The 13,333-nt window shown below is 40.9% G+C and overlaps 3 protein-coding genes across 4 annotated transcripts in view; 1 reads left to right on the forward strand and 2 right to left on the reverse strand.

Annotated features, from left to right (window-relative positions):
- LOC113211445 (sodium/hydrogen exchanger 3) overlaps nt 1-479 on the reverse strand; it is a gene marked incomplete in the record, with an annotated part of 46,207 nt that extends 45,728 nt beyond the window's left edge. The window contains 1 exon segment of the mRNA XM_052271674.1: nt 146-479.
- A 1,239-nt stretch (nt 480-1,718) lies between these two features.
- LOC113208857 (18S rRNA aminocarboxypropyltransferase) lies at nt 1,719-3,381 on the reverse strand. The gene is made up of 6 exons (XM_026426117.2): nt 3,178-3,381; nt 2,860-3,047; nt 2,578-2,789; nt 2,268-2,481; nt 2,015-2,188; nt 1,719-1,906 (listed from the first exon to the last, which is right to left on the reverse strand). Exons 2-6 carry the CDS (start codon nt 3,029-3,031, stop codon nt 1,764-1,766), a joined length of 915 nt encoding a protein of 304 aa, XP_026281902.1. The 5' UTR covers nt 3,032-3,047; nt 3,178-3,381; the 3' UTR covers nt 1,719-1,763.
- Nucleotides 3,382-3,404: 23 nt separating this feature from the next.
- LOC113208651 (uncharacterized) lies at nt 3,405-13,327 on the forward strand. 2 transcript variants are annotated; one of them, XM_026425783.2, is made up of 13 exons: nt 3,405-3,560; nt 4,638-4,714; nt 5,480-6,554; nt 6,659-6,726; nt 6,818-6,845; nt 6,949-7,186; nt 7,276-7,369; nt 8,762-9,033; nt 9,116-10,444; nt 10,533-11,045; nt 11,455-11,493; nt 11,741-11,953; nt 12,061-13,327. In XM_026425783.2, exons 2-13 carry the CDS (start codon nt 4,666-4,668, stop codon nt 12,370-12,372), a joined length of 4,230 nt encoding a protein of 1,409 aa, XP_026281568.1. In that variant the 5' UTR covers nt 3,405-3,560; nt 4,638-4,665; the 3' UTR covers nt 12,373-13,327. The 2 variants fall into 2 exon arrangements, with proteins under 2 accessions (XP_026281568.1, XP_026281652.1); XM_026425867.2 differs by lacking the exon at nt 11,455-11,493.
- Nucleotides 13,328-13,333: the final 6 nt, after the last annotated feature.

Below are 13,333 nucleotides of genomic sequence, written 5' to 3' on the forward strand. Positions count from 1 at the left end.
GGCAGCGGCGTGGCAGTACGACCGCCTCGGCGAAGCAGCGGCCAAAACACGGGGATCCTGGGAGTCGCGTGCAGAGGCTACACCCGCAGAGGCCATCAAGAGGCCCGCCATGAACCACAGAGCGTGAACCTTCGACGTCGCGTACCTCAAGTCAGGCTGGCTCATCGAACATGCTGCCGGGCTGGCCCAGGGTGCTCCGAGGCTGGGTGACTGGGGTTGTCGATTGGGGTAGCTGGATTATTTACGTCCCTACTCCTTCCGAGACGCGCGGCGCACCGACACTGGCGGGCACGCGTACACGCACGCACACGCACGCACTACGGCGTCTGATGTCAAGGCCGAGGCGAGGGCCGAACCGAGATGCGCGGGGTGGAGGGGCGCTTTGGAGCTTGGTACAGGACGGGCAGCGCTCCGGTGCCGGGGGCAAGCATGTCCGCCCGCCGCACGCGCGAGAACAGGACTAGGGCTGGCCTGGCGGGCCCGGGCGAGCCGCTCGCGCTCGGCTTCAACTCGGCGCCGTTCGGCTCGGCGGCACCGATCGGGGCGTCGCGGCGTCGGCGCTCGGCGTCGCCTCGCCCTGGGCGCCCGGCTCGGCTGGGCTGGGCTCGACTCGGCTCCTCGGCGCTGCTCAGCACTGGCCTTGCGAACGCAGCAAATGGGTCTCACCGCGCAGCACTTGCGCAGCAAAGCGACGCGCAGCCGCGCAGCACCGCGCTACATCGAACGCCTGAGCCATGGCGGAGAGGGTAGCGCAGGGGGTTGGAGGGGTAGGGGTGGGCGGCTGAGCGGCCAGAGCGGCGCGCAGCCCGCGCACCCCCGGCCCGGCCTGACCCGGCCGGGTGGGCGAGCCCACACCACAGCCGCCCGCCCGCTCCACCGCTCCAGCTCCAGCGGGAGGAAGGGGCTGGAGCCTGTACGCCGCACGGCAGACACGGCAGGGCTGGAAGCGCCAGAGGACGAGGTGTCGCCTCCAGTATGCCGTCGCCCTACGTGCCCCAGTTACTGTTTAGGGGGGCAGGGGGGGGGAGGGGGAGACAGGGATGCGAAGCGAGACATTGACAACAGAGCCGAAGGGGATGGATGGATGGCTCGGGGATGCGGGTCGGGTGGGGCGTCGTCATTAGCAGACTATCAGGTCAGATTGGAACATGTTAGCCGATGCGAGCACGCCCTATCTTGCGGACATATCCAGGGGATGTTTGGGAAAGCAGGGCGAACTAAGCCCAGGGTTCATGGACTGGCTGCTGGTTTTCACACACAGCACAGCGCGGGTGCGAGGACACGCGCGGGCCGGTCGGCGCAAGGTCAAAGACCCCGACCGGCCGGTCGGCCGGGCCGCCCGCTGCTGCTGGGGACCACACCACCCCTCTCCTGCATCCCCTGGTTGTGTTTGAGAAAGGTCACTGACACTTCCTGTGGGACACGCGCGTGCAAGGGTTGCCGTGCCCGGGCGGCGGGGCGCGGCGCAGCGCCGTGCGGAGGGCGCCTGCGGCCCGGGCGATGCCTCCCGCACGGCACGGCTGCCGGCGTGGCTGCATCGCGAGGCCGGGCGGCGGTGGCACGGGATAGCACGAGGGATAGCAGCGGCCACGAAAAAAAAAAAAGGAACGTTTTCCCGTCTGCTGATAGCTTCAAACTGGGGCAGTAGGGCTCCATTTTGTGTTCCTGATTGTGTACATTGTGAATCAAACTTATTTCATGTTGGGCGCATCAAAGAGTTATTGACGAGAAAAATTATCTGTATTTCAATCTGCTTGCCTACTCTAAGAAGGGGCCTGTTCAGTCTCTTCTGCCATGCTCATCGGCTTATCTTGTTGCTGCTTCTGGTCCTCTCCTTGCTTTGCTGGGTCACTCTGTTCTTCTTCCTCACTTTCTGATGTCTCATCAGAACTGCTTGATGGGAAGTCTAGAAAAAGCAACATGGTGCACCAAGATCAAGAGTAGGGTTGTTTTAACTTCATGATAACTGTATAGAGCTGCTACAACGACAGTGTGCAAAAACTAAAATATTTACCTCTTCGGTCTCTTCTTTCCTGCTGAACACGCTCAAGGTAAGAGTTTTGGGCTGCTACAACTTCAGCACTATTTTTACAAGATGCATATATATCAAGGATTTCCTTGTTTACAGAGATAAAGGATTTTCCCCATTTAAATTTACTCAAATAAAGCATAGCCTCACTTTTAAATCCTACAAAAAGAATAAAAGAAAATAAACAGTCTCAAATTAAATACAACAGAAAAATTTATATTTATCTAGAATAACTGACCTGTTAGATAAAATGTAGCTGCCAAGGCTTCAACACATGACAGTTGACATGGCTTTCCATAGTTAATGGGGTTTGCTGCCACTAGAAAGGGTAACAGACGAGGAAACGGTGTTCGCATTTTAGCGAAGGGAGTTTCTTCAAGTTTTGCCCAAGAGCAATCTACAACACATGCTCCATGTTGAGCAACTATCTCACGGTCTTCCATGGACACACACTGAAAATAAACAGTTAATGCAATTAACCAGTACTAAATAGTATTCCTGTAAAAGAGCAAAATATATTGCACAAGAAAAATGTTAAAGAAACTTACTTTCTGGCCAACAGGTGTCAAAGTAATACCACCAAATTTTTGATTCAGTTTCAAGGTTCGTATTAAACCGAACCGAGCTAGTTTGCGTCCAGAACACTTACGGGGATCACACTGGTCCATATCCCACATGGCAACGGGAAAGGGTGCTTTATCAACTCTTTCCAATCCAGGTAATACTTCATCGTGATATGTTGCCTGTTCATCTGAGGAGCCTAACATAGGAAATAATTAAGTACATTATGTGGAGCAGATAAAGATCAATATATTAATGAATGTACTTACTATCGTCACTATCCTCACTGGATTCAATGTGCAATTGGGACATTTGAACAATGTTACTTGTATCCTCATCAGTTACTTCAAACTTCCCTCTGCTCCGATCCTGTTGTGCTGACTGGCCCCTTTTTCTGTAACCACCTCTACTTCGATTCTTACCTCTCTCAGCTCGCTTCATTTTTTCAAAAGTTATCCTAAAAAAATATTTTAAGAAAGAAAACTAAATTAACGCCTATTGTACAACAGCAGCATGTGCAAACTAGGTTAGGCGACACACAGCAGAGAACACTTCACAATAATATGAGAAAGTCCGGGATGACTTACCTATTATCAGTAGCTTGCAATCTCAAAATACCCTTTTAATAATAAAAATAAATAAAACAAAATCAACTGCGCAGAGTCAAGCCAAGACAGGCCGGGCAGACTGCTGGCTTCGGGTAATTTTTGACGGTCGCTCTGACTTGTTTTCTGCTAGTTAAAAGTAAACAAGATGTTTGGTGTTTTTAGCAGGCCGTATTTTCGTGACGTCCGTGACGTCACTCAAGCATCCAGCTGAGCTGGGATCTTCAAAATGGATGCCCGAATCATCAAGTGGCTAAACATTCCAAATTTTACATCTTGAAAGAAACTATTTCTTTCGGTTGATGGGAGTTTGAAAATTTGCTGCTACGTCTTGATAGATCGAATCAACGCTCTCATCTAACGAGGTAGGGTTGCATTTCAGTTGTCATTCTGTCAGCCAGCCTGACCAAATATATCCAAATTCATGCATAATATTTGACGACTGAAACCAGATGTTAGGCATTTGCTTTCGTTTTTCATGTGTTAAACTGCGTTTCTCGAACGATATATGCCGCCGATCCTCTCACGAGAAATGAAATCACTTTCACTGCGCTTTCATAGGCTAGCCGTCCTGTTTAGCCTCAAGGATATCAGATTGTTTGCTATTTAATTGTACAAAAAATGGAAATTAAAAATACACAAAAAAAAAGCTTTGTTGCGCGGTAGAAATGGACTGTCACAAGTATCTAATTCATGAAATACGCGAGCAGTAGTGCTAGATTTTCTGATATATTTTAATCACAATTTAGGGAAATTAAAAATATGTTAAGTTGTTTCTTAATGTGAGGCCTACATGTCAACTCTGTCTCTCTTGTTATTTATTATGCCCTCTTCTTCAAAAAATTTGCATCGTTTTTCTTGATGGTCTCTCTATTTATCACTGAAATTTTTGCAAGTTTTCTCGTCATTTCTGTCGTACATCCAAGCTTTAAAGGCATGAAATAAATGCATGTTGTCTTCAGTAATTCTTGTCAATTTTTGCTTTAAAAACACACAAAATCTTTGTTCTCATGATCTAAACTTACCCTGTCATGACCCTTTGTCAGTGCTTTGGAGACTGAAGCTACCACAGATTAATTAATGTCGCCTCTCTTCTTGTCTGGCTTCGTTTATCTTTCACATCTCATGGTACAGCGTGTTCATAGCAAACAGTAGTTAGGGTTGAATCCAAAGTCAGAACCCTGATAAGAGATGAGATAAGTTAGGCTGTATTTTGTACAATGAAATGAAATGTGTAGCTGAGTGTCGGAGTAACTTTTGACAGATCCATTTCCACCATGAGTTCTCAAAATAAGAAACTGAAAAGAAAAGGCAAGTTCTCAGTAAAATGAAATAATTTTAATCTTAAATCTATCTTCAGATCCCAAACACCCTAGTTGAAAAATTTCTACCATAATATTTCTGACCCTCTGTCTTTTCTTCTCCTCAATCGCTGTCACAAGAAATCTCATATAGTTATGGAGCCACAAAATGATCTCTTTTCTACAGTTTAACATCTGCATAATGGAGTCGGCTGCAGGTATGATCCGTAAGCCATTAGCATTGCTTCCTAGGATCACCCTCTGCCAACCCAACTAGTAAATATAGGCTGAAATGTATATTTATTGAGTTTTTATTTTATTTTTTCCAAGTAATCTTCTTTATTTTCTTAGTAGTGTCTCTTATTTTATTTTATCTTATTGCAATTCTGTGTGTGTAGTTGTTCACGTGCATGATTTTATAATTGGTTTTGATTTTATAATTCTAAAAATCATTAAATTGGCATAGTTTGGGTATTTAATTCATCTCTTGTCTCCTATTTTCAGTACTTTTTTAAAAATGCTTTTTATCTGTTTGTGGTTCATATTGTTTGCTAAAACACGTCTTTAGCAGACTAGTAGATATCAGGGTTGATTTTATAGTCTGTGTTACTAACATTGATTGCATCTGTATAGATATGGTAATAGGCTTGGTAGATTGATCGTAAAATGGGAAGTTTTATCCTACTTGCATTGCAATATGCTGTTTTACATAACCAAGTGCTGCTTGCATTATCAAGGCCTCCTAGACTAGAAAGATTTTCAGCATTCTGGTTGATGTCCCCTCAAGATCTGAAGTTTCTCAAGCACAATATTTCTTTAGAACATACCCAATGGTTTTAAAAAACACTCACCACATTCTGAATTTTATGTATAATTTAACATGTTTTTGCTGTTACTCCAAGGATGGGAGTGCGTAATCAGGAAGTTTTGTTAATATGCCTTGAGTGTATTTTAAAAATTAAATTTCTGTTATTATTTTTCAGGAACTAAAAGTGAGGGTCAGGCTCAAACCCTTCAAAACCGCGTCCGTGACGTATTTCGGAGAGGACTCCAATGGAAGTGGGACAAAGATTATCCATCTTTTAGAGGGAGCAAGGACCGGAATGGTGCATCATCCCAAGGAGATGAAATTGCAGATGTTCCTTCACAAAGGAATTGGCCTCAATTTGCTCCTATTGCCATTCAAAAGTTTCGACGCCTCTTTTCATCTGATGGTTCTTCAGATCACTGTGACAGCAATATAGATAGAGTTGATGCTGAAGTAGCACCATGGGTAGAAAATCCTGAAGGTGAGGAACAACATAGTGCCTCTGAGATGGTGAGGATGAAAGCGCAGGATAAAAAAAGTGGAGAAATGTTAAAATTAGAAGAAGTCTGTGAAAACACACTCCCTGTCAACGCTCTTTCTTTCACCAATGTCACACTTGAATGTACAAGCCATTTAGAGTCTACTAATACTTCAAAGAATCAACAGGACCAAGACTGTGTTTCACGGGTAGTGCCTACAATGGCATCAAATATGGATTTGAGGAAATCCAAAATAATGAAATCAGATAGTTGTGAGCAAAACTTGCTGAAGACTACATCAGGTGATCAAGAACACATATCAAAAGATTTAGAAACAATCATTAATAATCCGCTAGATGACTGTGATGTAGATAAAACTGAATTATGTTTAATGAAACCTGAACTTGGTAGCAATCGTAATAGTGATAGCACTGCCACTGCAGTAGACCATGTTGTGGCATATGATAGCAGTGATATTCCAAGCTCAGTTAACTGTAAAGAAAGTGTCAAGACTAATGTTCCTGAAGAGTATACTACTTCTTCATCATTGCTCTCCAATGATACGATAGTTACAAGCCAAGCAGGATCAACAAACCCAGCCATTGTTCTCAGCACAATGGATTCTGTCAAATTGCCCAACCAACATGCAAAGAAGTTAGGGGAACAATTATATCTCAATATTGATTCTTCAAGTGGAGCAGGAATGCATGCCAGAAAGTCACCTGTCACAGTTCAAGAGTGGGTTGATTCCATTCCACTTTCACAACACATGTAAGTAGCCATCTTTCATGTATCTTCAAAGTGAAATATATTATTGATTACTCCAGGTACGCATTTTCTATCTAATGATTTTTTTTTTTTCATTTCAAAATCAGGGAAGAAGATGTGGATAGTTCAAACACTGAAGTGGAGATGTCACTCAAAATAGAATCCCAAGACAAAGGTGAGGGTTTGTTGAACCATTTAGTAGTAAACTAGTTTTGTCTAATGGCAGTCTTATCATAATAATTGTTTTATCTCTCCTTTTTTTGTAGGTGATATGTGTCCGTCTGTTACAATAAGGTACTAATTCCCTTTCTACTTTTAATTGATATTTTATTTACTTGGTTTATTAAAATATTTAATTTCAACTACAACTTAAAATATTGTGCTGTATGCATTACAGGCCTTCGTCAAGTCAGAGTGGATTAGCAGCAGATCAGAGGAGAGAAGCGTTTTCTCGTGATGTTTCACCATCTCTACAATCAGACACAGGAAGTCATGGATCTAGTGTTGATTCATATCTTGAGGCTCGCAGACCAGATCCAGAAGAAGTTTTGTTGGGATTAGGTTTTGGGGGTCCATTACATAATACTGAAGCTGAGGTTTCAAGAATCCCAGCTCGTTTTCTGCAACAGTCCAAAGTTTGTATTTTATTATTTTTCTAGCAGGGAAACCTGATGGGATGGTCTTGAGTTGCAAGTGCCTTATCTATTGTCTTTCTTTTTCCCAGGTTAAAGGAGTTGCAATAGATGACTTTTTACGATATCAGCAGGATCTCATTGAGACTTTTGAGTCTGGATACAGTGGCTATCGAGGATTGACTGGTGAGTTCATTCCCTAAACTTTACTTCTAATAATAAAGTCATTTTGTCAATGCTAGACTTTTGTCCAATGTTTCCCCTAATTAATTTTATGCTCTGAATAAGTCTTTACAAAAATGCATCTCTAATCATGTCTTTCTGCAGGTGGTGGTGGTGGTGGAGGTGGTGCAGTTGTTGCGGGAGAGTCAGATATAATCAGTCCCAATGCTTTATCATTTATACCAGAACGCTTTCGTCTACCATCCTCTGTCTCATCTCCAGCTCACAGAAATTTTCCTCAAAACCAGTCTTATTTCTCAGAATCATTTTCTAACATTCCAAGTCGTTTCCTTCCACACCATGGTCATTCGTCTTCTTCAGCACGTAGACCATCTCACCTCCTTACAGTTCCCTCTACGGAATCATGTAGTAGGAGACGGGCATCCATACCAGGACACCCATAGGACAACTTTCTCTTTTTATCTTGATCACTTTAGCTTTGCTCAGACAATGCACTTGAATTCAAACTCTTATTCACATGTTATAAATACAATATGTCTGCTAAATTTGTTGTCCTTCACTACCATTAATCTACTTATGATTATCATTTATTTAATTCCACTTTCAGTATTAACTTAGCATTTTGCATTTAAGAAAAATACAAGAAATGGTCTTTTGAGGTGTTTGGTTTTCTAAAAGTAAAGTATCTGGTACTCCATTAAGCAATATGTATTTTTGTCTGAAATTGTTTTATATGGACAGGAATGATCTCTTGAAAGTGAACCAGCATTATACTTAAAGTGAGTGCGTTATGCAAAATTAATCTAGTTGTGTGATGCTTTCTATAACTTTTGGCAGCTTCAAACCTTCAGATATTTTCTTGATCGTAGTGTATCGTCAGTTTTCTTCATCCAGTTCACAATTGCATGATATTTATTGAGTAAATAGTACATCCATCATGAAGGTAAACACTATCCTATCTATTTATCTTCAAGTATCTCATCATCTTGCTTCTAACTCTCCCCCCTTGATTTGTTGTTTATGTGTGTGGATTAGCACAGTACAAGGTTGATTTATTTTGTTTTAGTGTTTTGATGATGTTGTTGCTTTAGTATCCTAATGAACATTTTATTTACAATGTTTAATGTTTTGCAATACTTCCTTTATGCATGACTTTTTGTTTCTTTGTCTTTGCCATCTTTTAATTTTTATTTCATTTAATTTTCAGTTTTTAGACAAAATTTACTTAGTTTGTTTTTTTGCCCCTAATTTTTCTAGCCTTGTTTGTGGGTTTGTTAGTAGTGTGCTGTTGCTCGTGATACTGTACATCTTTTATTAGCCTTGGCACATTGGTAGTTGTCATACTTTGTGTTTTTACTTGCAAACCTTTAATTGAATTTTCTTAACTATCTACAGGAGGTGCTCAGATTCCATCAGTCATTGTTGCCAAAATTATGGAAAAGCTTCGGGAGCATGAGAGAGAAAGTAGTATAAAGAGTTCTGCTGGATCGTCTCCTGGGCAACATGCTGAAATTTCAAAACGTCGCTTTTCGCGAGCTGCTCAGCGTGTAACGATTTTAACTAAAATGAAATCCAGAGACAGTATAGCATCTGGCACTCAGGCTCATTCTGTTCTGAACCCTGACAACAGAAAATTTCTTGACAATCAAGGCAGCAAATCTCCCGAGGTATTATTTCTTCCCTTGTTTTAATGTAATCTGTGAATTCTCTTGCTCTTTGTTGAGTCCTCTAACCGTCACAATGTTATAGGTTTTGAGGAAGAGGATGATTATAGGACAACGTTCTTTTACCTTTGATGTTGATGGCCAATTGATAGAGACGGAAATAAATTCTGAGGATGTGGATACTCCAGAAGCTGTTGCTCCTAAGCCACCTCCACCTCGCCCACTAGTTCACAAAGATTCAGTTCTGTCTTCAGCAACAAGTCTTAGTCTAACCAGTTATGATAGCGAAAGTGATACAGATGAGGCCAGTGGTTTGGCCAGAAACGTTTCAGAAGTTGGTTCCAAACATCAGGACCTACATTCTTTCCTTTCTTCTCCCATGTCTCCTCGCATTCAAAATTCAAGCTCTTGTAACTTAACAAGTTCTCTGCAGAATTCTGGCAATTCACCTGAGAAAAGAAGAAGATCATTACCTTCACCCTCTGATTTGTTATCTAAGCTGCCATCTGTAGATTTCCTAGAGAAGCATGTGTCCATGGAACCAAAATCCAATCCAATGCTTCTAAACAAAACTGAAAATTTGCCAACGTCAACTCCTGAAAAAGATGTAAGCTGGAAGAAGTTGCATCGAGTGAAATCAGCCCCATCTATTTCTCCAGTTGTTTCAACTACTTTTGATGTGCTTCATATTCACCCAGAGGAAAATCTTTCTGATTTAGGGGAGGTAGTTGAAGAAAATGGAAATTATGAGAGTCATGAGAAATCAAAAATGGATGTAGCAACTTTAAGTCCTGTTTTGAAACCGAGCAGAATATCCAAAAGCATTCTTAAAACATGCCTGAAGAGAACACAGCTTTCTGATGCTAGACAACTGTCTCATTATGAAATAACAGACTTTGTGCTCCCAGATGATTGCATTTCTCCTCTGACCTCTCCTGAGTCACACCAAAGTACGTTTTCAACTGACGATCAATATAATCAACATTTACCAAGAATGTTTTCAATGCCGAAGTCATCTGCCATGTATTTAGATAAGGAAATGCGGAGAAAATTGTCTTTGAATTCAAGTATTGATTCATACGTTGCCAAAAATGTTGCTCATTCCCCTGATTTAAAAAATTGGTCTACTAGCAGTGTAAGTAGCTGGGAATCTGAAAGGGAACAGAGTTTTAAAATGGGTGTAGATGAAGATGAAGATAATGCCTCAGTCTTTGAAGAAAATGATTCTCACACAGCCTTGAGAACATCCCAAACTGATTTAAATGCTGCAACCAATCGTAGACGTGGAAGCTTGAAACGACAGGAAAAATTTGATGTAGAAGATGCTTCTATTGGAATTCTTCCTAATGTGAACCTGAAAGTAGATGCTGCAAACGTAGTAGCAGCCCAAGGTGATTCTTTTGAAATGGAGGAGGTAAGTTTGTTTTCTAACTGACCTTTTGGATTTGTCTATACCTCTCTTCTATTTTGAGCTACCACTCATAACATTCTTGTTTTAATAGTTGGCTGTTGAAGATGATAATAAGGGATTTCGGACTGGAAGTGCACACTCTGATAGCAGCGGCTTTCAAGAAGAAACTAATACTAACTCAAAAGAAAAAATAAGAGCCTCTCTAGTAAAACAGCTTTCTGAAAGTGAACCCATGCTGCACACTCAAGTATTTCCTGATGAACCACCCATGCACTCGGCCGAACACCTTAAAAGACTGAGCCTTCCTGTGATTCGAGTTCAAGATGAATCTGGACTTATTCAATGGCGTGCAAGCAATATCTGTGAAAAAAATAACCCAAGCTCTTTAAGAAGAGTTCAATCTCTACCAGCGCAAATTTCCCATCTAGGCTTGGGAAGGCTATATGATAGTATTTCTCCTGGATCATTAACAGATTCAATTGGAAACATGTTTAACGGTAGTTCTTGCAGCGATGAAAGTGTTATACATTTGCCAAGGAAAAGCGTTGATGTCACGTCTGAAATCTACAAACCAGATTTGCTGCCCCTCCCAGTTGCTATTGTGGTAAGTAGTGTGCCATGTGGCCGGGAACACCTACTATCTGTGTATGTGTGCAAGCGCACATGTACCATTAGATTTTTGTTGCTAAAACTGTGGGTAATCTTACTGTAGAATGCTAATTAAAGGTATTAACGGTGCATGTCTTGGCTTCATTTTTTAATTACTAAGTTTTTTGTTAGAAATATGTAGTACATACCTTTTCATGTTTTAGTACTATAGTTTCTCTATCAGCATGGTTTTAATTAGATGGTGCTACATAGTACCTCTTCTGGAAGGAAAAAATTTAAAAATATATTAGTAGAGCTGGCCAAAAAACATAAGTAACTGCACCTGATTTTATAGCTTCCCTTTCCCTAGCTGGTGATTCATTGAAAGTTTTAGTTGCATGGCATAATGTGTCTTGTGTCTTCAGGACTACGAGGGTGAAGTGGAGGCTCTCCGCACACCCAGGGTGAGTTGCATGGAGGCATGCTAAAATCCTTTGATATCAATTTTGTTGATTAGTTGTGCTTCTAACCAGTAGATTTACTTCCATTTTAAGACCTAAATATCTGCTTTGCTTAGTGGGCTCCTAATTATGTTGGCTTATTTCATAACTGCAACCAGTACCATAGTTTTAGAGCACATCAATTTAATCTAACAAGTTCTTTCAATTACGTAAGTACTAGGCTAACTGAGAAAATTTTGTTATCGAGCAGGAATGCTGCAAGTGCAACTGTAAACTGAAGAAGTCCCTAACTAAGTGCCATGATGATTTACTTGCTCAGAACCGAAGTGAATGTATGGGAAGTATCAGTAAAAATTTGGAGACCTTAAAGGAAGCTCAAAATCGAATTAAGGATGCTTTGCAACAAGTTCAAAATCATCTATGCTCATCTTCTGACTGTAACATGAATGTTGCACTACAGCAGGTATGTCATTCTTTTCAGCACACTGATTTTTTTTCAAGAAGCTTAGCTTTTTCCTCTGCTTCTTTGTTCTTCTATCAGTTATTCATTGCCTTTTATTTGCATTGCAGGTTGCTACAGTGATTCAGCACCAAAATACTCTATGTTCACAACTCGAAGGTTTAAATACCAATTTGCTTTCTACAGTGAACAACCCATCAATCCAAGGTGTGAATACCAACCCTAGCTCAAGTTCAAGAAGAAAAGTCATTCTTGAAGGTAATTACTCTAACTTACAACACTCCCCTGAAAATTGCGTGCTCTTGAGTCAAGTAGTTGAGAGGGAAAATCGCAAGCTTCAAGATTTAGTAAGATTAAATGTTGATGAACTAGCTCAAATACGCGCACTCTTGGAAAAGCTTCTTCCAAATGTAAACATGTGAACTTCTAGGTGTGATCCTTTTTCAATTTTCTATTTGCAGCTAAAAAGTGAATTAAATTAGAATATGCTGTTGATGTTGTGATAATTCTTGATGTAATCCGATACTCAAGTCATACTTGGGTTATGTTAATGAATCAAGAGTTTGATTTTGTAATTTGAATTAAGGGTGTAACCAGTTGTAACTGTAACTTGTCCCCTGTATTCTTTTAACTGTTCACCCCAACAACGTGCTTTAGATAGATATTTTATGCATATGACTGAATTTTAGAACTCTTGAAAGTTGTTTCTTGGAACCTTTACCTTGATATATTTCTTTTCATTAGAACTGTGGTTAAATGAGTGATCTTAAGTTTAGTACAATTTTGTTATTTTTCTTTTCTGTCTGAGTATTTGACATGGCACATTCCTGCTGTAGTCAATATATGCTGTACTCAATTGATTTTAGGTGTTAAGTAGGTTTTGGTTGTGCAGTGCAACAGATATTTCCTGTGCAGAACTATTTTGAGGCTTGTTCATAAGGCTTACCTAAGTTTAACTGGTGTGAGTTGGAATTCACCTAAATCTTTTCCAGTCTTCTTAAGATGCTAAAATGAAATTTTACTGAGGCTATTTTTTACTTCTCAGGGATGGCAATGATATGAGATATTTCTTAGTTTACATTCTGTCTTTGTCCAATAACGAGCCGTCTAAATTAAGCTGAGTGTTTTTAAAAAGAGAAAAGTTACCAAGAAGTATTTTAAATTCTTTTAGTTATTGTCTTCTTGTGAGCAGTAATAGTAATGTATTATGGCTATAAGGGCCCATTTACGATCGTCCGGGCTGTCTTAAATGAAATTGCATTTTCTGCAGAAATTTATTAATTTTTGGGGTTAAATGGAACCTCCCATTTACGGTGGTCCTTAGCTTAAATAAAATTATAGTCCCGCCATGACAGAATCGATTGTCACTTGTCGTCGGCGCCA

This window comes from Frankliniella occidentalis, unplaced genomic scaffold (assembly GCF_000697945.3).
Source record: "Frankliniella occidentalis isolate FOCC.00 unplaced genomic scaffold, Focc_3.1 Scaffold169, whole genome shotgun sequence".
Taxonomy (NCBI): Eukaryota; Metazoa; Arthropoda; class Insecta; order Thysanoptera; family Thripidae; genus Frankliniella; species Frankliniella occidentalis.

Bases quoted from the DNA above. Each gene is read 5' to 3' on its own strand.
- LOC113208857 (XM_026426117.2), bottom strand. From the start codon at position 3,031: ATGAAGCGAGCTGAGAGAGGTAAGAATCGAAGTAGAGGTGGTTACAGA. The intron at 2,790-2,859 runs GTAAGTACATTC...TTCCTATGTTAG, and splicing joins CAGTGAGGATAGTGACGATA to GCTCCTCAGATGAACAGGCA. The intron at 2,189-2,267 runs GTCAGTTATTCT...TTCTTTTTGTAG, and splicing joins AGCTACATTTTATCTAACAG to GATTTAAAAGTGAGGCTATG.
- LOC113208651 (XM_026425783.2), top strand. From the start codon at position 4,666: ATGATCTCTTTTCTACAGTTTAACATCTGCATAATGGAGTCGGCTGCA. The intron at 6,555-6,658 runs GTAAGTAGCCAT...TTTCAAAATCAG, and splicing joins ATTCCACTTTCACAACACAT to GGAAGAAGATGTGGATAGTT. The intron at 6,846-6,948 runs GTACTAATTCCC...TATGCATTACAG, and splicing joins TGTCCGTCTGTTACAATAAG to GCCTTCGTCAAGTCAGAGTG.